This window comes from Hemibagrus wyckioides, linkage group LG02, assembly GCF_019097595.1.
Source record: "Hemibagrus wyckioides isolate EC202008001 linkage group LG02, SWU_Hwy_1.0, whole genome shotgun sequence".
Lineage (NCBI taxonomy): Eukaryota > Metazoa > Chordata > Actinopteri > Siluriformes > Bagridae > Hemibagrus > Hemibagrus wyckioides.
The window spans coordinates 9,688,157-9,713,911 of NC_080711.1; the positions used below are offsets into that span (position 1 = coordinate 9,688,157).

Consider the following 25,755-nt stretch of genomic DNA (forward strand, 5'->3'; position numbering starts at 1 on the left):
TATTTTTCCCACTGAAGGAGGTATGGTAAAACATACACTATATAGCCAAAAGTTTTGGGACATCTGCCTTTACATGCACTTGAATTTAATATGGAGTTGGCCCTTTGCAGCTATAACAGCTTCAAATCTCCTGGGAAGGCTTTCCACAATGTTTAGGAGTGTGTTTATGGGAATTTTTGAACATTCCTCTAGAAGCGCATTCGTGAGGTCAGGCACTGATGTCGGACAAAAAAAAGCCTGGCTCGCAGTCTCCACTCTAATTCATCCCAAAGGTGTTCTATCAGGTTGAGGTCAGGACTCTGTGCAGGCCAGTCAAGTTCCTCCACACCAAACTCGCTTATCCATGTGTTTATAAACCTTGCTTTGTGCACTGGTGTACAGTCATGTTGGAACAGAAAGGGGTCATCCCCAAACTGTTCCCAAAAAGTTTGGAGCATGAAATTGTCCAAAATGTCTGAAGCATTAAGAGTTCCTTTCACTGGTATTAAGGGGCCAAGCCCAACCCCTGAAAAACAATACCTGAATTCAATGATCTGGAGGGGTGTCCCAAAACTTTTGCCAATATAAGAATACAAAAAGTTATATACAAGTTATTACCATGATTCTGTAAGAAGCTGGCAATAGTAAAAAAAAAAAAAAAAAAAAAAAAGTTGGGGGTTTTTTTTAGTCACCTGTCAGTGGTGTAAATGAGCCACGGCTGTAACACATGCCAGACAGACTAACAGTCACGAGTTGTTATTGCATAATATCGGTCGGTATCATTTATTCGGCCAAATGTGCTTAAAAGTGGGCGCAGTACTAATCGGAGCAGATTTTTATTTTGCCTTTTAAAGAAAAAATCCAAACGATGCTGTTTATTTCCGGGTGTGAAGCAAACGCAACACTGGTCTGTCCAACAGGAGGGGAAAAACGATTCTGTTGTGGCGTGGAGCTGGGAGGGATGATTACTGAGCAGCTTCTCCAGTACATAAATACACACCCCCTGTTACTGAGCGCAACAATAAAGCCAAGGCGCCGGTAGGAAGAGGAAAAATCTGCCCTAACTTCTGATAGCTGAATCGTCTGTTTGGCGAGGTAAGGAGAGCAGATTTATTAATCGTATGAATCTCGGTTAGTTTCTAATGTTCAGATTTCGGGAAGCTCCTATAGCGCGTGACTCACGCAATACAAACCGGCGGAAAGCTGAAAAGTTCAAGTTTATTAACAGTTTTAAAAGCACGTTTTAGTCCAACAATTTTAGGACGGAAGCTGTTGTATCATGAGACTAACCTACTCAAGGCATTGTTCTAGCTATGTGTTTAAATACTAAATGCTTTTTTCAGTCATTAATTCAAATTATTTTGTAGAAGACATTGCTTTATAGAGTCTTCGGTTAGCAGAAAACATGTTGCAACAGTTTTTTTTCTCATCCCAGATTATCTCTTTGTAACGTTTCTTAGTTACGAAAGAAAAGTTTGGGTTGAGTAACTGGAGAGACACACCAAGCCCAAACTGCCAGCTTTATTTCCCGGGAAGCGTTCAGGTTACGTCACGCGCTGAAACTCAACCGCCGATAGAGATAAACAAAGAGGAGGTCAACGCGACACGCCATGTGTCTTAATAACTCCTCTTCCCTGGCCTTAGAGTGTTGTTTTTGTGTGCACAAGTTCAAGAACACTGCTTTTATCTTTTATCTGTTAAGTCTTTCTGGCAGTTTCGAGACACACCACGAGCTGGAAGCGTTCCCATAAGGAAATATAATGACCTTATATGGAGTCCAGTGATGTCATTTGCATTGGGATTTTAATTATATGCCTTTATTGGCTTTGTCACGTATATGGCACATTATTTAAAGTAATCTATTTTGTTGAAATAAATGGAATGCATATTTATACTAGATGTTTAACATTGTGTGAGTTAGGATATTTTGTGTGGTGGTTGAATTTCAGTAAAAAGTATAACTTGTGATAGGTGATAGCATTGCAGCCTCATACCTCCAGGGTTCCCTGATCAGTCCTATGCTCGAGATACCCTCTGTATGGAATGCTGCCTCTTAAAAACATGCCAGTAGGTGGATTGGTGACTTTTAATTGCCCCAGGTATAAATGGGTGTGTGAATAGGTTTGTGCCAAAATGGATTCCCATTAAGTAAAACTGAGCAAACAGTACCTTGACCTAGGCTTATGTAAACTTTACATATGTATCCATATACCATATTCATAAATTGCATGTGTTAACAAAAAGAATTACCTTAAATTTATGATCTGTATGGCGTCCCATTGTTCCCTGAATAGTATGTGCACAAAGTGACATCTCAGTTTGCTATGTTATTTGTCAAAGCAGAAAAAAACGGTGGTAGATTTACAATGAACTCTGCTTATCATAACATTCTTACTTTTAGAACTCACTGAGATGCATCGCATTCTGTAAAACAGGTTTGCTTATTGAAATCCACTACTGCATCTGCCATACCGCTGATAAAGATCCCTCCCCACTTTCTTTTTTCAAAGGGCCATGCAACCCCTGAAGAAGTACTTTACAGAAGGCCTAATTCAGGTGGCCATTGTCCTCAGTCTAGCTGGGATGCATGTAGATGTGGATCCTTACCTTCCTCCTCCACATAACCTCAATATCCAAAGCCCAGATCTGACCCAGAGCCAGTTTGGCAACCTCCAGAATTCTCCACAAGGTTATGGTCTCCACATGAAGAGCCCAGATGTGGAAGCCTCTGTTCCAGTTCCCAGGTTGTTGCACTGGGTGCACTCTCTGCGGCACCTGAACATTCCAGCAGCACAGCTTGAGGCCTGGCTGGTCCACAGTGAGTCTGACAACAGCGGAATGACTCTACCTGGCCTAACAGATTCCTGGGATGGTGGTGATGAGCTGGTGGACATGGAGGACTCAGCAAGTTTGACTATGAGGATGGGAGGTGGAGGGATTGGAGAATTGGGGAATGATCCATTTATGGATGATGGAAGCTTAGGGGTGGTGACAACACTTTCAAGAAGTCAGATGGATAGTGAAGACGTTAAAGAGGTAAGTAGCATATTGTCGATTGATCATTAAAAAAAATGGTGCATTTATGCTTTTTAAAGTCTGATTAAATGGTACAAGGAACTAATCATTCAGATTTCAGCATCAAAACTGGCAATACACCTATCCTTTATTTGCTTGTACTGTACCAGTAATCTTTCCTAATACTGTAACAGGTTTTCTCTAAACATTTGTCATGCCTGATTACAAAAAAGTTTGCTAATTTGAAGACATTTAAACATTTTATTTATTCATTTTTTTAAATGTTTCGTTCACTGTGAATGTTTTGGTCACAATAACCTTATTGTTGATGTGCATGCAACAAGAATTATAATCTAAGAACAGACATGAACACTGGCGCCTACTGATGTGCAACTGTAAATGATTCATTGAGCAATACATAATAAAAAGATGAATATTTATTATAGTAGGTCAGAGTCTTGGCAACAGCAGTCAATGGATACAATGCTGGCAGGAACTTATTAGTGTAGGTCGAATATATTTCCCTTCTACACAACAGCTGGATTCAGAAATGCTGGTCTGTTGCAAGTAACATACACTATGTATGCACACAAATATGTACACTGTTAAATTCTGCTTTTCATTTCAGCACATACAAGATGTGTACGATTTTTTTTTTTTTTTTTAAGATAAGCCTCTTTTAGATTTTTCTTTTATAAAGGTAGACTTCCTTGTAGTACTGTAATATAATGTTTTATACAAATTACATGAATATTTAGGGACAGTTCTGAGGTTAATATATGTGGGACCGTGTCACAGACAGTGAAATATGTGATGACAGACAGTAACTCCGTGTCCAGACTGAAGGGGCTCAAGTCACTCGCAAGTTCCAGTATGCATTTGGCTATAGGCCCAAATTAACTGGCTGCTGGGGACTTTAGAGCACGATTTTACTTTCATTCCCTCATCATGTGGAGAGCTGGGGGGAATTTTGACTCCTGTCTTTCACTTTCAGTGCCAAAGATACCACAGATACATGGCTACCTATAATAGCACCCCTACTGGCTTAACCTGACCACCCTATAGAAGGTAGATTACATACTGGATAGTGTCACATGCCTTTGTCAGTAAACAATAACCTTTAAGAGTAAAAAACTAAAACTCTCATGATAATATATGAATTTCAGGTAAAAAAATAAAAATAAAAAAAAAAATCATCTTGTGATTGTCAAATCGATACAGTTATCAGTCGAGGTCAGGCAGACTTGCCTGTACATGACTTGCAAATCTATTTTTGGACTAAAGAACATGCTTGTTGCTCTAGTACAGAAACAGTTGTTGGTGGTTATGTGTGTCTTTTTTTTTATGTCACATTTTATTCTAAACCCAGCAGCCTGTCTTATTATTAGCAATTGTTCTATTTCTACTTGTATATAAAATTACTGATATCAGAAATTGAACCTGGGTTGTTTCTATTGTCCATAACTGTAGCCCGTTTTCTTAAAATCGGAACTGACAAAATGGACATAGACCCCATACGAGCAGAACAGATGAAGAGGATTATTTGAGTCATTTGCCACCCCTCCTCTTCGTATCCAAAATCCCCCTCACTGTCTGACTGTAGGCTTTATAGAGGTTCTTGCATTTACTAGGCAGGCTAGTTGTGACCTGTACCATAAGTATGGATTCAGGCATCTGAGCTTATGTTTGTTTTCAGCACAGTTTGCTTGACCCCAGGCTAAAATGTTTTGTAACCTAAGGAGGCATCACTTGGACCAGCGTGTACAATCGCTTTTGCAATGCTTGTTTACCAGCTGATGATTAAGTAACTCTGAAGCTTCAGTATACTTGATTCCTCAAGACACTGCTAATCATTCATTTTTTTAGTTCGGACATAGCCACAAAAGATGAATTCTTTTTATTTAGCATTTAAAAATGTTTTGTCCAGGTCAACAGTTGCTTTCTTACTTCTGATATACTGGCCTGCACATCCACTGGGTTTTCAATGAAGGGGGTTTTCAAATCTAATTATATTACCCCAATGACACAGACAAGCTGTTGCTTTCACTGCATCCTGGCCAGAAGGGTTTATTTATAGACAGTAGCTGCCTTTTAAACAGGTCAGGGAACATATGGGTGAGTATATAAAAATAAGTGCTAGATTAATAAAATCGCTTAAAGCCCCTGATTGACTAGATTTACTAAGAATAAATGAGCCACCAGTGAGCAAGAGCTCTAGAGGGTAGTGAATACCTTGATGAGAATTTCATAGTGACATGTAAAAGTATATGGTTGGTTTAATTAGATTAATTAGTGTGGTTATAATTAGAGTACATGTCCTGTTAAACTTGTAGTAATGTTGACTAGCTAGCTAGGTCTTTACAAGACAACAAAATTTCTTTAACTCCGTCTTAGGATTTACTGATCATGGTTTTTAAAGTGAGGTCTGAGGACCCCAAGGGGTCCGTGAACTACAGCCGTAAAGTACATTTAGTATTTTTTGAAAAATTGTTACAATAATGGAAATCAATCGACCATTATTGAAGGTATCAAAATTTGATATCTTATTATTGTAGTGTAGTATTGTAGGCAGTATTGTATAAACTTATTGGTCATAAATCCTAATGACTCAAAATAAGTAGGTCAACATAGACATGAAGTGTTCTGTCAATGGATGGTTCAGGACCAAGAAAAAACATTAAATTATTATGTATACAGAATTTAAATTCTGTGCCCATGTAAATAGTTGGATTGTGTGCATAAAATAAATTTATACAGAAGCTGGAGAATCTATGGTTTTGAGAATCCAAGTGAGTATGCGTGAGGTTATGTCTTGTAATGGGTCCAGGGTATCCCCTGTTTTGAGGCCAAGCCCCGACTCCCTTAAGACAGATTCCAGTTTCCCCACAATCTGCTGTAGGATAAGCAGTACAGAAAATGGATAGATAAAACAAGCTATTCTTGACATTTACATGTACATAATATGGTTTATAGCAGGGGTGTACAGTCTTCTACACAGAGTGCTGGTGTGGGTGCAGGTTTTCATTCCAACCAAGCAGAAGCCACACCTGAGTCTATTAAATGCCAAGGTTAGTTTATTATACAGGTGGAATCAGGTGTGGCTCATGCTTTGTTGGAATGAAAACCTGCACTCACACCAGCCCTTTGTGGATATCCATGGTTTATAGACATTTTTTTTTACTAAAGCTGTTTTCGATTTACAACTAACTAGTTGTGCACTGGGTAGCCATTAATTTAATTACAACTGTCCAACCAGAGTTGTTAATATTCTTGTGTGATGGTCAGGTATCCACAGAAAACTGGCCAATAAATAAATAAATCTTATATCCACAGGAAGCAGATGAACTTTCACTATGGCAGCAAGAATTCAACCAAAATATCCACCAGGATCAGCTTCGTCAAGGACAAAGTCAGTACTTCAGTCTGCTTAATGAAGACGATGAGGATGAGCTCATGATGGACGGCTGGCAGCATGCAAACCCGTTTCGTAACCCATTGACCGGCATGCAAGAGGATGTACAGGTATTAAAACTATTTACATCGCAGTAATATGGGCAATAATAAACAATGTGCCCAAATCTAGTTTTATGAAGACTGTTCAGAGAACTGGTAACAGAATCTTGGACCAAATCAGCAGAAATGTTGGCAGCTGACCGTGGGTAATATTTCACATGATAGGAATTCACAGTTTACTTGTAAAAGCATGTGTAATGGGCTACTTGCTATGCTTAAAGCAGTAACTCTCCAGTAGAAGTTTATGCTCCATAGCTTCTTATTTGTGCTGATTATTATTAACAATTAAAATGAAAAGATAAGTTTGCATTCACATCTACTGCTGTTGATCTTATTTTGTTGGAATTTAAATTTTGCAAATGGAAAGGTATTTATGTAATGCTGCATTCATTTGTTTCAGTGCTAAAGTGTTGCTTTTTTTGGCTTCTGCTGTAATTACTGTATAATTAATAACGTTGGCAGCCAGGGCTAATGATCTAGTGTTAACAAGCAGGGAGTCATTTGAAACTCGTAGAAGGCACCTGTTGTATGCTTTACGAAGAGGCGAATTTTAAATGAGAGATTTATTTAAAATTCTGCACTGTTTGAAGACAAACCTGAATCGGACACTTTCAAGGCTTTTAAGAATTTGTAGGGACCCTATTTACAGTCTAGTTAACATTCTGACAAAGCTTATTATTTCAAAAATGGTCAGCTCTTAGGCTTTTCTCTTTTTATTTGCTTTCTGAAACCCTCTTTAACATTTGTCTGACTGATTTTGTTTAAGCATGTTTCTTGTTTTTGGCGGTCTTAATTTCCTTCTTCTATTTTATTCTCCCAGTCTCACTCCCTGTCTACTGAGGAATGTCTGCAATTGCTAGAGGCTGGTTTGCCCCTAGGAAATGAGCAATATGTAAGTTGGTCAGCTGGATTTTGGCCAAACTCTTTTTGCACCTCAGGCATCTCAAAGATATATCTGATGAATTGTTAGAATTGTTCAATGTTATCAGATGTATGAGGATGGGTTTTTTTTTTTTTAGTTGGCAGATCCTGATCCAGTGAGAACAGATGAAGACCTATTGCAACACAATGGGTCTCTTTACTCCTCTATGTTATCTCAACAAGAGCCTGTGATGGACCTAGAACAGCAATGGCAAGATGTTTTGGCTGTCTTGGGACCACAGGTAAACACCTTTTTCTTTGTTTCTCAAGGCACCCAGTATTTCCTCATGTTTTGAATTTTTTTAATGCTATTAGCATAAAGGGACATTGAAATGACTAGAAAAGCGACTGTTATGAAACAGCACATATCAACAGGTCTAATTACCTTGGAATAAAAATAGTCTTTGTGTTTGTGTTGGATTTCTGGTTTTCTCCTTCCTTCTAAAGACATCTCGCTTGGTAGATTGGCTATGTCAAATTTCCAACTAGATGTGAATGTTCATTTTTTTTTTGTGCGCGCACGCACATGTACTGGAGTCTCTTTCAGGCTGAAGTGGTTACTGAAAATGAATAAACATTTTTAAAAATAATATACCTTGCAATTTTTTAATTCATTTTCTAAAAGAAATCCTGGATGGTTACATCACTATAGCTTAGTTTTTTCCACATACGGTATCTTGTATTGAGATGTGCTCCACTGTTCTCTCTTTGCAGGACACGAACGCAGATGACTTATTGGATAGTTCTCACTTCAGTAATGAAGGAAGAACAAGAGAAACCAGGACGTTGGAGAATCCCATGCAGCAGAATCTAAGCCTAGATCAATCTGTTTTTTCAAGATCCAGTCAGATCTCCTTTGCAAGCAACACAGCCAGCAGAGACGAGAATTACCTTTCTAACCAGAACAATACCTCTTTGAATGTTTCAGACGACTCTAACGTAAATTTGAATTTTAACGACCCGGAAATCATAGACTTTCTTTTGTCGTCTACACCAGACAGCTCAAATATCAACATGCCCAGTTTCCCTCTGGAGGAAGCAAGCCAGTCGAGTCTTTTTGGTCCTCTGTTAAAAGAATCTATGCTTGATGAGAATAATCTGTTGGATCTAGCACTGGAGAATGAATCTGGCCAGTCAGAGGTTTTCAAAAAAGAGGAACAAACAGACTCTGACTCTGGACTGTCCTTAGACTACAGCCAAAGTCCAGTTTCCCCAAGTAGGTCTGAATCCTCATGTTGCTCGTCGTCCTCCAGCTCATCATCGATGTCCTCGACATACTCGGTTCCTGAGGAGGGGGCTGTAGGATACACCCGCATCAAAGAGGAACCGATGGATGAAGAAGGTGCAGTTGGAGGTTATTCTCCAGAACAAAACAAAATGTGCTACACAGATTACCTGCAATTCCAGTATTCACCCTGGTTTGAGCATATAGTCCATGATCATACCTACAACCAGCCCCAACACACCAATCAAAGAAAGCCTCCCAAAGAGTACTCTGAAGAGCCTCTGGAATATAAATTCCAAGAAGATCTTCAGACCAAGGATGAGAAGCGAGCACGTTCCATGAGGATTCCATTTTCAACTGACCATATTATTAACTTACCTGTTGAAGACTTCAATGACCTTCTTGCCAAGCACCACTTAAGTGAGTCTCAACTCGCACTTATTAGAGACATTCGGCGTAGGGGCAAGAACAAAGTCGCTGCGCAAAACTGTCGGCGCAGGAAGTTAGATATCTTGCAGGATTTGGAACGTAGTGTTGATGGCCTGCGGCGTCACCGTGCAAGACTGCTCAGAGAGAAATTGGACGTTCTGCACTCAGTTAGAGAGATGAAACAACGCCTTAATGACCTCTATCAAGAGGTGAGGAGTAGACTCGGGGAGGTGGAAAGGATTCCCTGCTCAGCCATGGACTTTACTCTGCAACCAGGCAATGACGACCATGTTTCAAAATCCAGACGGAAGTCTGGCAAGAAGCAAAAAGACAAGGAGTGAGGAGGAGACTGAATAATTCATGTTCTGTTTGCGCCAGCAAGCCAGACGTTGCAAGATTCAACGGAGAGGTCACGACAGACATTGCCTAACCATTCATTTTGCAGTGGAGTCGATTTCTGCTGTCATTTGGTGGCTAAAAATACATCCAGCTACAGTTATATGAAGTGGTGGATGGAGGAACATGCGCAGTTTATAAGGAAGCAAAGCATCCACATTAACAGACATGTATCAGTAAATCAGTGTTAAATTTACAACAAACCTCATCTCTTTGAAAATGGAGAAGTTACTGGCAGTGATAACACTGGATTCATCCTAAAGTAGTGGGGGCTGGGCACCTCCAGTGGGTCTCCTTTTTTTTTTTTTGGTTTTGTTTGTTTTTAATTTATTAATGTATTTTTTTTTTTACAGTGCAGGAAATTACAGGCCATCATTATCAAAATTAGATTTATTATTGAGTTCTTACAGTTACTAAATCTGTCCATCAGAAACAAGTAGCCCTATAAATAATGACCTGAATCTGATGTGCTCTACCAAGGGAAAGATCAGGAATAAGAAGCTACAATAAATAGCAATAACATCACAAATGCAAATATTGAACATCATAGAACACTGGCGCTCAGAAATAAATCTCTGTGGATTGTGTAAAAGTTAATTTACACTTAAAGGGGTCCCTGGTTGGGAAAAGGCCTGGTCCTGAAAGAGGTTCTGTGTTATGAGAGCAGGACTGTTAGAACCGTAAAACATGGTGCTATTCTAGAAGTTTGGAATAAACAAGTAGAAAGACTCAGATCCCAGAATTAATGCAGTGGCTATTATTGCCCCCATGACAAAGAATAAACTACACCGTAGAAGACGACATTACAGGCAATACTGATAAGATGTTGATCAAAAGGGAATAACTCTCATGGCTCGTAAAAACCTTAATGTCAGTGAAGTCTAGCTCAGATGTTATTCAAATCCTGTTATCTGCTGAATGTGTTTTGTGATTCAACAAACATTTTTACTGTCAGTGGTTACACACATCTTTAAGCATTGTTTTTTTTTGGTACTTGTTTTGTACTTCTCTTCTGTACTGTACGAGTCCTTAATGTTGCATTGATCAGTTTTGCATTTGCCGTATGATATTTTCTTACTTTTTTTTGTGCGAGTTGACAAGCCGGGCTTGTTTTCTGTTTGATTAAAGAGATTATATACCATCTGTCCTGTGTCTCTATTTCAGTTCTTGTAAGAAGAACCATGATGCTGCACAATGAACTCTTAAAAAGAAGACAATCTTAATAAAAAGGATTTATTTAAAAAAAAAAAAAAAAAAAACCCAAAGAAAAGAAACCAAAAGATGGCAAGCGCATTTTAGACAGACAGCAAACATCTAAAAGAGGGGAAAATACAGATGAATTTACAAGAACAGTGACAAGTAACGGAACGAAAGGACAGAATGGGATTTCTTTTTTTTATAAAGTAAAGGAAAAACAAACAAACTAGCACTTCTAGAACACTAATATCGAATGTGCAACCTACTTTACTAACTGAATGAGAACATAGATTTTTTTTAACTAGTGGGATGCAATGCTGACTCCTGTTTACCCTTGAAATTTTTCTGAAGCTAATGTGTTGTCATTAGCCTGACCCACACAAGCCCTGGATAACCGTATAATTCAATCAGCCTAGTTGTTTTTAACAACAATAGTTAATTGTGTTCCATTACAGTGGACACTCTCTCCTCTTTTCTCTCAGCATCTTTTATACAGACATAAGCGATCCCACTGCATCCATCTATTCAAATGTAAAACAGCCAGGTGCAAAATCTTTAACCACTAAACAAAAATAGAAAACCATGTGAGCGGATTATAGGAAAAGTAGTTTCCAAAGCTAAGCGAGAGGTTGTCAAAGTCAAAGCAGATTCGGTCAGAGATGTATTCATTTAAACAAATAAACTCCACTGCATCCTCGGTTTACATAAAGATTGAATCGATCAATACAATTCCCAGAGTATAGCAGGTGCAGGAATTGAACAGCACATAACCAGAAAATTGAGGATGTTTACTATCTCCCAAGAACCCCACTTTCCAGACCAGAATAAAAAATTTTAAAACATGAATTCCAGTTCCTGTATTGTTAAATAATGCTGTAGTATAGACAGCGTTATCAATTTACACACTCTATGGAATGAAGCAACATGCCATCATTTAATACACTTACAGCAACCAATCACTGCTGACCGAGAAGTGGAAAGTGAAAAGCAACAGACGTGAAAATCACTTCTATCATGAGGTATCGGGCTTTGGTTAAACGTTGTGTGTTATCAATTACATTCTCTGAAAGACTGGGCTGCATCAGTTTTATGCAGTACAATTATTCTTGTTACACTTACAGTAGCTAAAGTAACCATATTCACACACCAAAGCTTCTTGTGAGAGTAGGAAGAGATCATAAACTTGCTGTGATATTAAATCAGCATTAAACAACCTGACCAGACCTCATAATTTAATATATACATACAAAGAAATAGTGGCCATCCATGTTAAAGACACAGTAAATATATTCAATGTTATATCAAATGTACTCCAGAGATTCTTGATAATATAATGGGTGAAATTCTGTGAAGACCTGGACAGGGAAAGAGGTATTTGTTTTCTAGGAATTAATTTTTAAAATGAAAGTTAAAAGACTGAGAATATTAATGAACGTTGTAAGTTTATTCTTGCTTAAAAAATACCGGTGTCTATGCTTCACAACATATAGCTGCAAGAGTGTACTCATAAAACCTTATCTAAGACAAACATTGACTTAGGACCAACTGGCAGCTTGGTAGACTACATTTCCCATAATCCCAAAAGCAAAAAAAAAATATAAGAGATGGCTCAAATGGAGAAGAGCTTCTGCAGTTGCTATACAGACACTTTAATATTTAATCTCCAGAAAACCCCACCACTGTACGTGTGTTCTACACAATATCCAAGTGTCCAAGATTTATGGCAAAAGTTTAAAAGTTTATTAAAAAACAAAACAAAAAACAAAACGAAAAAGCAAACCAATTATCTACCACTCTGTCAATAACCACCATGCTGCTCATTTCTGCCTCTTGTTTAGTTTTTGTCATCTTTCTTCTCCTCTTCCTCGTTGGGGTACGAGTGCCACGTTAGTCGTTCCTCATAGAATGAAATAACTACTTGCGGGCACTTCACGTTCGCTTCCTTTGCTGGCACAAGATCTGCCTCATCTGAATTTTTCCTGCAGACGACAGGGAGAAAATATTCAGGTGTACTTTATATAACTGTTTTCCTTTACAGAATGAGATTTACAGTGCAGTAGAATCAGATCTCTTTTATATGTATATTCACTCTCCACTTTATTAGGAACACCTGGACATTCATGCAGTTATCTGGTCTGATGAAACTTGAATTTGCTGTCAACAGCATAAATCATGAACCCAACCTGCCTTGTGTTCAGGCTGGTGGTGGTATAATGGTGTGGGGAATATTTTCATTGCATGGCAAGGAAGGCCTACCCAACATTAGTATGGTGTTCCTAATAAAGTGGATGGTAAGTGTATACGTCAATGGGGCAAAATGAGAAGAAAATATAAATCCAATTCTAGCATAGATAACTGACACAGCAATAAAAAATATGGGCCAACTGTTGGCCTCTAAGAACACCATTGTAGAATCCCTGCTCTAATAACTCGTGTGTTTTACTGACAAGTACAGGGACGCATGTTGTGTGAACAGAAAGATATCTTCACACACCACTTCATGAGGAACATCAGTTCTCCGCTGGAATCTGTGGCTCCGATGATGCGTTCAGGATCCAATCCCCGAGCAAAGCCTCGTGGTTTCTCCTGCAACAGAAAATGATGGAAAATGCTTTTCATTTGCTTAAAGCAACACTTATCTTAAAGCCCCTGATGAAAGACTATTTACATGGTGTAGGTTAAAATAACAGTGTTAATTTGCACTAGTGCCCACAGAGCAAATACATTCCTTACCTCATCTTTCCTCTTCTTAGGCCTGTCTTCACTGCCTGTCTCATTATCTGACTCTCCCACTTTCCTCTTGACACCCACATCTTTTTTCTCATCCAAGGCCTTCTTCTGTGATTGCAGGAACTCTGCAATCAGGTCTGGACAGTCGAGGTTATCTTCAGGCTCCCATGTGTTGTCCTCACTAATTGGGAAATGAAAAGTTTTAAAACGATTACAAACTTTAAAAAATAATAATAAAAACATGAGACATTAAAATCACTTAATTGCTCATTAATTTAAGCAAAACAAGCAGGGAAATAATCGTAACTCAAAGAAAGCTTCCACATCAAAGCACGTTAAATATGTTTACAATGACACCGACACACACCAGTGGATTTACAGTGGTGTTTAATAAGATCATTTAAAGAGCTTAAACACAAGACATGAGGTTTCTATGTAAGTGCCTAAAATCCACTCACTCATCATTTACAACAGCATTCAAAGCCATTATAGAGAAATTTAACAAAAAGGAAGTGGAGTTAAAAGCTAGACTCCAAGTTCGAGAAAGCAACAGCAATATGATATATTTGCACCGTTATTGTGTGCTGACTGGTAAGGAACTTGATTCAGGTAGTATGATGCATTGGTTACATGTTTATTGCCCTCACGCACTCTGTGAAGCCCTTCCACTTGAGCAGGTACTCGACTCGGCCCTTCACCACCCGCCGGTCCAGAACTTTCTCCACCACATATTCTTCCTCTTCCTCTTCTAACACCTCTTCCACCTTCTTCTTGGTCTGTTTCTTTCCTCCGGTGGATGCCAGTTTGGCAGTTGCCGGTGCAGGTTCTAAAGGACAGAAAAGAGGAAACAGAGTCTAGCTTTGTCTCTTTGTTTCCTTTGAATATCTTAACTAGTGCAGTTTAAAATTTAGAGAACAATCAAATGAAATGAAATGCAGCATTTAGCAGACATTAAGCAAAAGCTTGTGTTTTGATTTGCATTCATCTATGAAAACAAGCTCATAGTTCTATATGCTTCTACATATAATTATTAGATGGTGGAATGACAACAATAAACTTTAGATCATTTGAAGTACTCTTCAAATGCAATTACAGAAACAGTGTCGCATTTACAAATGCTAAGCTACAGGAGTTCAGTCACATGATCACTATCATTAGTCACTAAATGAGGAACGTGAGCGTTCCAGAACAATCCTGAGAAATTTTTTTTGTTCAGTTTGTAGATAACGTGAACATTAAATGCCACTATTTACACTGGCTATCCAGGTTCAAAGTGCAATTTTGTGTTTCAAGTTACAGTGAATAGTTAGCAATTCACTCCGTTTGCATTTAAGTGATACTTTAACAATTATCCTGTTAGCTTGTAAGCCATGTAGAGTTTTTATTTTTTGAACGGTAGCTAATAGCACTACATCTTGTGTGTCTAAAGTGTTTAAACAAGCAATGCCCAGTATGAGGTGTCCAACGCAGTAGTTCCTGGTCGGCAGAAAAGCATGTACTCTGGAGCAGGAACTAAAATGTTTCCTGAAACTACAAACCCCGAAACTAAAGTCATCATGATATTGGAGAGCACATTCCAGACCTGGCATGTAGCTTCACTGTAAACTACTGCAGGCTTCACAAACAACAACAAGAAAAAAAAAAAACAACAACAGATTTATTACCATTACAAAGCATGCACAATTATTAGGCAAGTCAGTATTATGAACTGATTATTATTTCTATGCATTTTACCCAACTCCAAATATCAGTAACTATATAGAAACCTGAATGCTAACGGAAATAAATATAATTGTATGTAAGCTTTAATGGCTTAAATAAGGGAGGGTGTGGTTTAAAGTGATTAACACCCTATATAAGGTGTACATAATTATTAGGCAGCTTCTGTAGCTCAGGAAAATGGGACCGAAAAAAAGTGTGAAGAAAGTTGGCGGCAAAAGACTTGGTACATTGTTTACCAAGTCCCTGTTAGCCTTTAGTGCCGCAATGTTTCAGTACTGCAACCTTCCTGAAGTGTCCAGAAGCACAAGCTCTGAAGTGCTCTGTGACTCCCACTGAATAATACTCACAACCTGAAGTGTCATGACTGGGCTAATAAATACCTGAAGAGCTATTTCGCAAAGGTTTTATGGGCAGCTGGTATGAGAGCGAGTCTAGGTGGATCAGATGGGTGGGCCCATGGGTGGATCACTAATGGGCATAGAGTACCAGCTTGAGTGAGGCACCATCATGGAGGAGGAGGGGTACTGCTATGGGCTGGCATCATTAGAGCTGGCAGCTAGACTATTTCAGGTCAAAATATGGACTAAAAAATATCTTACTCCCAAAACTACTGCCAGTTTCTACAAGACTCTTTCTTCAAGCAGTGGTAGAAGAAGACATCAGCAACATTCAAGAAGATGATCTGCATACAAAGCCTAGCCAGGAAAGGCATCAAAGATGACAGAATGATGACCTGGACCTCTTCCTCACCTGACTTGAATCCTATTGAGTTCTCAAGTGTGAGAGAAGATAATTTAACTTCTGTGAACATGATCTGGGAGGTTAAGGTGGCTGCTTCAGCTAAAATTGATTACGAGGAGATCGAGAAAACCGATTTAGTGGATGGAAGGCTCATGGCAGTTAGTGAAAAGGGTGGCGATAATCATCACTGAATAGTTCTGTCCTATATTATTTTATGTTAGTTATTAATTAAATAATACTTTAAGGCTGAAGAATATACAAGTGGAAAAAATATTTGATGGTTGCATAATAAATTTGTAATAATTTTCCCCACAAATGACAAATGAAATTTGTCTTGGTTAAACATTCTACTTTGACGTGAAATCCATATTTAGAATCAAAAGGGAACATTGTATTTGCCCATCAATAAAATTAAGCTGAGAAATACCACTTGTCTAATAAATATACATGCAGTGTAAATGCAGTGGGGTATCAGACTGCTGACTGTCAAACTAAACAACAAAAACAAACAACACATCATCAGTGAAATTATACAACGTCATTAAACCGGAAACAACTTTGCTGTTAGGCGCACATTCAGTGTTGCCCCTTTCCATCAATAACTATAATGAAATCCGAGTTGGGACGCAGTGACCCTGTTTGATCATAAGTTGCATAAACCCTGTTACATATTCAGAGGGACAGGGGAAGGGGGACTAGAGCAAAACTAGCACATGAAGATAAAGCAGATATGCAGAAAAAAAATGTAATGTAGACATATGTTTTATTTATTTAAATTCATAGATTTGATTAGAAATCGCAATTAACATGTACTAGATTAACATATATTTCTTCTCGCCTATTGCTCAAAGTAATAAGCTGAGATTCTGTGCATGATCCAAACTTCCAAAATAATCATCTTGCAAAAATGTATGATTTGGCTATTGCGGGCACACACACACACACACGCAGGCCATGGTGGTGATGCTACCACCACCATGCATCACTGTGGGGATGATGTTCTCAAAGTGATGAGTCTTATTGGATTTCCACCAAACCTAATGCCAAGGCCAGAAAGACTTACGGACACATTAAACTAGAGGACGCTTTTCTTCATGCCCACCATCCTGCTTACAAACAGGATTTCTTGTGACCCCCCACTAAAGGCTTTCTTCATAGTGCTCTTCTATAAAGGCCAGTTTTGTAGAATGTCCAGGTTGTCCTGTGAACAGCTTCTCCCGTGTTTAGTGATCCCTTGCTTCTCAGACCAATTCCTCTCTTTACCCAATCATTGACCTTTGATAGACGGATTGCTCTTTGTAGAGTTGCAGTTGTGCTTTATAAATATTAGTTTTGCACACTATATTAAATTTGTTCTTATTTCAATATTATGGTTAATAATATTCTAATCTCAATTCCATTCAAGCTCCAGGTGGCAAACGAAACAAGCATGTGCTAGTTAGACACAAACCTTTCAGAAAGTTTATAAAAAAATAAAAGTTCTGTACTTTTTTTTTTTTTTAGGAGGTACTTTTTTTGTACTGCCATACAAAAAGGAGGGAGAGGTGTGCGGTTTCTTTAGCACAGCTTCACGCTTTATAAAAGCACAATGCTGAAAGTGAAAATGGTAAATCCCCTTCACCACCACCACCACCACGCAGTAACCTCTTAAAGTGGCCTAGAGCAAGCAATCATGATCAAAGAATAAAAGTATAAAGCACAAATGAGATGGTTTTACAGAAAGGAAACAATCACAACACAGAAGCCAGTGCCATTCCTCACACTGAGGAAAATGGTACACCGATTTCAACAAATCAGATTTTTTTAAGCATTTGCATTGCTCTGTGAATACAGACAATGGCAATTATTGCATCTGCCCCTTTATGTTAAATGAGGTTCACAGAAATACTGACATTTTTAGCATGTCCTACCCATCAGTAGTAACAGTGACATCAGAATTTTCTAACCTCATGCTTGATTTTAATTGTGGCAAGGTTTAAGCGCTTTAATCTTAGCCCAGCCTCATTAGACACATTTAACAGATTTACTGCAAGACGTAAACTGGCAACTTTAAAAAGTTAACAAAATGTTAGTTCATATTAAAAAGACTACTGAGACATGGGTCTATATTTTGAAAGGTGACCCAGCTCCTATTGTACACATAGATGTGCAAACAGAACAGCATAATTACTAAAGTAACTTTAGTAATGCTTAAAGTTATTATAATGCAATTCTGTATCAGCATTTGTTTATCTTAATATCAGAATTAGTACATACAAAAAAACTAAACAAACATTTAAGCAATCTAGCAGATGTGCTAAGCGTGTCTCTACAATGCATTTTGTACCTAAAATTTATATGCATCAGCACTAAACGTTGTCCAATTCCTCTTAGTTGAATGCAATAATCAGCAAATACTGACCAGATGTACTTATGGATTTTATGGAAGAGAAATGCAGTGCTGAAACCTGAACAAACATATCCACACTTGTGCTTTTCACCCACTGTGGATAGATTTGTCTGGGCAACCGACATCACCACCACCCATTCCCAAAACACAGGGCAAAGAGAGAGTACTGAAGCTTAGCGTAATAGAAAGTTGTGCAACACCTGAGGTGACACCGGCAGCATCACTAGTGTTGTCTGTTGGCTGGCTCATAATCGTCGGGGAAGAGTCTGCGGAACCTTCTGGTTCCTTGTCAACGTCAAAAGAGCTGAACAGAGTGAAAGTGCAGATTAGGGAGGGGGAAGAGGCAAGGGGTTCATAAATTAAGTCATATCAGGGAGAGAATAACAAGGCAGAAACATATCATATCATTGGTAAGGATATACAACATTATTACTACCAATTACAACAACAATAATAAAAATAAACATTGCTTTAGTAATTGTTCGTTAACTAAACACAGGTTTTTAAAACATGATGTGGTCACGCTGTTGCAGACTGGTCAAACACAAGCTCCACATTCAACTCATGAATAATTCCTCCTGTCTACTATAGATCAGCTTCAGTCTAAAAACTGCCTCATGCTAGTATTCGCAGTCCTTCAACTGTACATTTTAAGACACCAGATCAGGAAACAGAGCATCCCATCTGTAGTCACATCAGTTTCCCTTTAACAGTTACAAAAGCAGAGATTCACCCGAGCACAGCAATTATCCAAAGAGAGAACAATTTCACCTTAAAATGGCTGTGTAATTAATTACACAGCTTAATAATCACAGTTTCGGCCTCTACAATTTGTCAATTCCAACAGGCTCCGGTTAAGGTATTTTTTTTTTCATTTTTTATAAAATGGTATGCTCGCTGTATCATAATTAAGCATTTCTAGTTATAACCCACTCAACAATTTATTGTGCTAACCTGCAGGGGTTTTAAATGATACAGGACGTGTGTTGACAATTCTCTTTCAGGGGATGCAAGTGTGAAAATGATTCATCAGACTAAGCTGTATAAATCAGTCATGACAATGTTCAGCACATATACCCAATACAGTTCACAGCAAGCACCAGTACTGCACAATACTCTATTTACACAATTTTAACATATCCTGGCAAAATTAGCTGATGTGATCTTAATGTATCTATGCCAGTGACATGGACAGGTTTTGTTTTTTTTCCCATTTTTGGTAAGAAAACAACTCTTTAAATCCTTTCTGTAGTGCTTCAGCAAATTTGGTACCCGGCTTGTGCCGATGCTGATGCGAGAGGTTTTGTGAGAAATCCCACACATGCTCCTACCATTAGTAACTACAACAACAGAGTTTTTTCTTCCCTTGCTTTCCTAATGTACAAAATCTCAGGAACAACTTAAAATTGTGTCCAGGCAGGAGTTTTTTTTTTGTTTTTTTTTTTAAAGAAAGCATGATTCCTAAAATACCTCTTCCCATGATTAAACTATACCCTATTGAAAACAAAATTACAAACAAAACAAGGCAGCCATGCTCTGAGAGATCCCCTTCCCCTAGTTTTAGCTTCATAAAGTTACCCTCTACACTATTTTTCCAGTGCGTTGTTCAGATATTACTAAGAATGCTGGTGATCAGGTTGGTGATACACAAACCGAACACAAACACCATATAATCAGAGGAAAAGCTCTTGCTGAAGAAAAGCAGTTTCACACTTTCACCTGCAACTCTGGAAAAGTAACACACATCCACATGCACAAAAAGTTTCTATTCTTATAATGCTCCTGTAATATTATGATGATGACATTAACAACTGAAATAACAATATCTCCAGAGATGCAAGCGTATGCCACACTGCACATTAGCCTATTACTGTTTGTCACCAACGTAGTCTTTTAGGCACTCTAACTACCTTTGGCTTGAATTCAATTTTCCACTTTGTATTGACTTCAGAAGTGTGTAACGTCACACATGTTACAAAATGCTGTTCAGGGTGTACTGGCAGTTTACCAGTCTTAAAATACACCCAGATGCTGCCAAGTATGTCAAATAAGTACAATAAATCAAAAAAAGCTCTAAATTGAATTCAAGTCAAAATGGGCAATCTGGACAATTAAAGAAATGCAAAGGACAATGTCTTTTTTTTTCCCTTCACCAATTCGGGTTTCTTGTGTTTATTTATTTTTTCCAACTGCAGAGATCTCTGCGTTGAAAATAGTATATCTTTGATAATTGATAACACTGGAGTGATGCTGATTGGGAAACTGTGGATAAAGTGGATGTGCTGAGAGTTTCTATCAAAACACTGATTTTGTATTCACTAACTGGCCGCTGGAGAAGCAAATTATTTCCATTTGCTCGAACACAATCTTGTCAAATAATACCCTTCATATGTCAGTTAATGGGAGACGAGCACCTGGCAAAAACGAATCACAGTTAAAGAGGAAACGCAATGAAGAGCCACTAGAAAATTCGATTAACTGTACTATAGCCTAAAATATCCATTTGCTGCTTTGTACATCGGAACTGTTGCACTCTTACTGCCAAACACTGTTTATACACTATATGATGGTACAGTTGCACAAACAGGATATATATTCACTTGTTAAATTTGCATTGTTTGTTCGTTTCCATTTTATAGCATAAAATATAAAAAGTTCAGTGTGCTTGTGCCATGATAGAGATATTGTATAATTAATGTATATTTAATTGCACCAATGTTAAAATCACAAACATACTGCAATAAACCAGTGCAATATCTAATAAATAAATAAAAATAAAATTGTGTTTATGTTTTCAGCCCCCCCCCCTTTTTGCACGTTTCCTACATGGGGGTGTGGGCCTCATTTTGAAAACACACTAGTCACTTCTCAGTTAACTCTCTAACAAAAGAAAATAATAATAATAATAATAATAATAATAATAATAGATATTATTAACCTAATCGCTTCAGCCGTTTCAATAACATGAAGTAGCTCAGTTCTACAGCGAGGCCCGCATACTGAGCTCTTCTATGAAGCAGGAAACCAAGCTTCCGGTGCGCCTGCGCGCTAAAAAAAAAAAAAAAAAAAAGGCTAAATATTAAGCTAAAGAGCAATGTAAATAATGTAAATAATTGCTGCAACCTGACTTACCGTCCATACTATGCGAAACAAGTCATGACACATATTTGTGACATATTAAAAAAACAACCACCCCGTTCGCCCCTACGGTTGTTCAAAACCACCGGGAGAGGAGGCGTTTCTTTCTTTCTACAGGGAGAGTGGGCAGAACCAACTGAGGCTAGCTGGGTTAGATTACTCCTTGCAATGCCACAAGACGGATAACGCTATCGAGATAAAATGAAAGCCACAACGGCAAAACGTTCACAAAAACGAAATAAGCCGTCATAATGTGGCCGTTTAATGACGAGGTACTCTCTACGCAGCCCCCTGTACAGGAATTAAAACGGCCCGAGCAAGCAGCTAACAGTGATAAGCGCGAGCACAACACGCCTCGTTCTCCATGTTGACCTGCAGCTCACAGAGCCACGAACACGAACTACAAAAACATGGAAATAGTTCAATTTCAGCACACGCGAGTGCATTAGCACTTATTTAGCACTAGGTGTAATACTAGTTAACAAACACTGAAATGTTTAGTAAATCCTTGCAAGCATACGCTGCTGGAGACATGATTCAGTCTAACAGTTAGCTAACGTTAGTTAAAATATGGCGACAAAACAACGTGACTTACCTTCGGATGAATAAAATATCGGCGCGGCAACACCCCCAAACGAGTGCTAATTTATGATTTGTTTATTTTTTTGAAAGCACCTCGATGCGTTTGAAATGCTTTTAAGAAAAGGTTTTTGCAGAAATACACTCGTTACTCGGTCAGACAAAAGATTTTGCGACCCGCCAATTCCGACCGAGGCTGATGACGTATGCAGGTGGAATCATGGGAGTTGCAGTATTCAGAAGGATCTAGGTGCAAACCACAGATATTTAAACATCCCTTTAGATGTCTATGGTGCAGACAAGCAATTTTGCGGCCTTGTCCCAAATGGCCCGCTAAGCCTTCCTCCAAGCCGCACGTGAATGACGTCGTTGAATCTCGAACAAATTAGATCTGAATTTTAAGTCAAAAAGGTACTACAAATTATCTTATTATTAAACAATTATTTTATGATGGCTCAGCAATCAGTGATTATAGCAGAAAATCACAAAATTGTTATTCACTCAAAAAAAAAAACCTGTCCTTGATTGTAAGATAAATTGAGATGATGGCCGGTAAACTTTTTTAATCTTTTCCATTCCGAGACAAATGAAGTGCATGATGCTTTAAACCTTGAACTTATCTGATTGGTCCTGACAGACAAAGGGATTTTGGATAACAAACTGCTGCGATTCAGGGTTTGCCAAAAGGCATGATAAATGCACATAGAGCACATTCACAAGCACCCTTTTAAAATGCAAAATGTGAAATAGGACACATTCTCATGGACCTGCAAGTGAGCCATCTGGGTCAAGGCTGACCGCTAACAGTGAATGGGTTTGATCAGGGCAAAAAGAGGCATGAAAGGAGAGAAAAAGGTCATGCTGTGTCTATTATTCATGTAACTTGATTAAACTTAGTACGAACAATTACTTAATGCCTATAGCTTTTCCACTATGCACAGAATGTGCAGCCCAATATTTAAAGTGATTCTTGTTTTGGTGATCACAGAAGCATTCTACACAACAATGGAGTGAAGAATCACACTGTGAATTTGGGACTCTCTGCTAGATAGTGAGACATCACAAATGCACCACAATAAACACGAAACATCTTGGAATGTGAAGTTCGAGGAGTGTCCCAAATGCTCACTTTTACACTCTCAAACATTTGATCACAGGTGCACAAAGAGTCTGCACTTAACTCATCATCACTATAGTGCAGACTTGGAGAAGGACCTGATAAATTGAACCACAGAACAATCATTTCAGAAAATATTAAAAGTCACAGTTTCACATAGCCTACCATATCCTAATGTTCCAGTTCACCTCATGTTGGATGATGTAGCCTCATGTAGCCTGACCTACAGTCTCATAGCAGAAGGTCTGGACTCCATAGCAGCTTTTATTAGCCAAGGTCTGCCCAAGAGGGCATCTGACTGACATGTAAAGCAACCAATCAGTTTGTTTTGTTCAGCATCATGCTTAGGGGCATGAAAATGTAAATCGATGTTGCTACAAAAACAGACTGGCATGTATTAGAGCATTCATTTGAGAAAGTAATGCAAATCAACGAGTCTATACCATGAACTTCTAGAATCTAGCATTTAGGTGATATTCACAAGCACTCACTGTCACAGCTGTAAATGTGACGGCTTTCTTTATTCATCAGGGATGTAGAGCATCATGACAGCTTTGTTTCCAGACAGACTGCTAAAAACGTGATGTCTCCCAAAATTCCGTAGAATCCAACCAATCAGATTATGAGTTCAAAACACCTGAAGTGTTTCCAATTATGTGAACTATATGCAACATATGTTCAGCCAACAGTTTGTGAGCATGATATTTGAGGCTGAGATGTTGGAAAAAATTTACTCTTTACAGAGTAGCACTTTTTTCTCTCTATAGCCTAGTAAATACATTAGAGTACACTGCATATGTGCCAACTTTTTATTTGAGATTACATTCATTCATACAAGTTAAACTTTTACAGTGTTAGTTATTTTCATTGAACCAGTACCAGCATGTCCCATAAGTGTAAATGATTCTGTGAATGTGTGTGTGTGTGTGGTGCCCTGTAATGAACTTGCATCCCATCCAGGGTGTGTTCCCAGTATTCCCAGGACTTGTCCGGACTTACTGTAACCCCGAACAGGACAAAGTGGTTACTGATGATGATCTTCAACAAGTAAACAGTAGCCTAGTTTTGAACAGTTTTCTGCATTGTTGCTTGCGTTACACTGTTACGAGAACTGCATAACTGAGCAGGAATAAATGTTTGCTGCAGTTAGTTGCTACTCGCCTGTTATCTTTAAAAGTTTTCTTTTTGTTACCTTGATAGTTCAACTACATCGATAAATATATACACTGGTCAGACATAACATTATGACCACCTGCTCTAATATTGTGTTAGTCCCCCTTTTGCTGCCAAAACAGCCCTGCCCCCTCATGCACTGTGTATTCTGACACCTTTCTGCCAGAACCAGCATTAGTTTCTGATCGGTGTATATACATAATACAAATCTCACAAATAATCTTATTTAGATACAGATGTGCTTCACAGTCTACAGCATATTTTCAAGATCATTTTTATTCATAAAAAAAAAAAATAATTCAGAACAATTACAACATACATGACTACAATGGGTAAGTTCAAAAAATAAATCAAATAAACAATCAATTAAATGAAATAAGTGAACAAAAAAATAAACAAACATTGACAAACACACACACCCATGTTTTGGGGAGATACACGGAGCCTGCCAAACACCTTTACTTTTCCCCCTAACTTACCTTGTATGACACTTAATATCCTCTTTTGGTTCAAGGTTTTTTATCTGTCAACTCCAAAATGTGGGCAGACATACAGAGGAATCGAAATACCGTTTCTCTTCTCTCTTATCAAGTGTTTACACTGTTAATGCAATCAGGCAGTGCAATATAGAACAGATTTGTGTGACGGTAACAGCAGTGTACTTGTAAATAGATATAAATAAACCGATTGTACATAATCTTGTAAACATCTGAATGAATATACATCTGACTAAGTGTAAACAGCTGAATTCTGTTAACATACAAATATACTTTCAAAGGTCCATTATACGTAAGGTGCAAATATACATCCAATAAATGTAAACGTTCAGTAGTTCTCACTATAAAGGCATTTGTAAGGTGCAAGACATAACAATATGCACAGTTTCGAATTTTGTCTCCAGCACCTCCATTTTCCTCCAAGGTATTATTTTCGTTTGTTTGGTCATCAGTTAGGCCCAAGGTTGCTGGAGCTGCACAGTAATCGTGCTCATGTGTCGTTGTATTCTCATCAATCTCCATCCAAGGACATCTTTGCCGACTGTCCCAAACACTCGGTGTGTGTATATAGAGTGGTCATTCCAAGCCTCCGCAATCCCCCAGCAGCTGGAACAGCTGCTTCTTTGAAAATATCTACTACATACTCGCGTATTCTTTGTAGAAATTAAACTGTCCCTTCTGATCATAACAACCCATTGAGCTCTCAGCGTAGAATCGACCGGAAACATATGAAAGCTTATTGATGAATTAAACCTCGCTGAATTACAGCATTGAGGCACACAGCAATACAGGGAATTCCTTTTTTCCTGCCGTTGGTAAGTCACCCTTTTCTGCTGAACGCCAGAAATGCTCTTCTTCTGGTGATAAAACTGCTTTTCCTCTCAACAAACCGCACAATAACAAACTTCTAAGAAGGTGGCGCTGGGCCGGAAGTAGTAAATAACACACACGCACACGACTCGCACTCGTACCCCGGAAGTAAGAGGGCGCCATC

The 25,755-nt window shown here is 38.4% G+C and overlaps 2 protein-coding genes across 4 annotated transcripts; one reads left to right on the forward strand and one right to left on the reverse strand.

Annotated features, from left to right (window-relative positions):
• Positions 1–758: 758 nt before the first annotated feature.
• Positions 759–10,619, forward strand: nfe2l1a (nfe2 like bZIP transcription factor 1a). Its single transcript, XM_058411175.1, has 6 exons — positions 759–1,074; positions 2,490–3,015; positions 6,328–6,516; positions 7,328–7,399; positions 7,527–7,670; positions 8,143–10,619. Exons 2-6 carry the CDS (start codon positions 2,494–2,496, stop codon positions 9,421–9,423), a joined length of 2,208 nt encoding a protein of 735 aa, XP_058267158.1. The 5' UTR covers positions 759–1,074; positions 2,490–2,493; the 3' UTR covers positions 9,424–10,619.
• A 1,773-nt stretch (positions 10,620–12,392) lies between these two features.
• cbx1a (chromobox homolog 1a (HP1 beta homolog Drosophila)) lies at positions 12,393–22,192 on the reverse strand. 3 transcript variants are annotated; one of them, XM_058411189.1, is made up of 6 exons: positions 21,991–22,192; positions 18,458–18,561; positions 14,036–14,231; positions 13,409–13,586; positions 13,170–13,261; positions 12,393–12,654 (listed from the first exon to the last, which is right to left on the reverse strand). In XM_058411189.1, the coding sequence occupies exons 2-6, from the start codon at positions 18,504–18,506 to the stop codon at positions 12,510–12,512; spliced, it is 660 nt and encodes a 219-aa protein (XP_058267172.1). In that variant the 5' UTR covers positions 18,507–18,561; positions 21,991–22,192; the 3' UTR covers positions 12,393–12,509. The 3 variants fall into 3 exon arrangements, with proteins under 3 accessions (XP_058267172.1, XP_058267189.1, XP_058267181.1); XM_058411206.1 differs by having other exon boundaries at positions 14,057–14,231; positions 21,991–22,188; XM_058411198.1 differs by lacking the exon at positions 21,991–22,192 and adding an exon at positions 21,390–21,533.
• Positions 22,193–25,755: the final 3,563 nt, after the last annotated feature.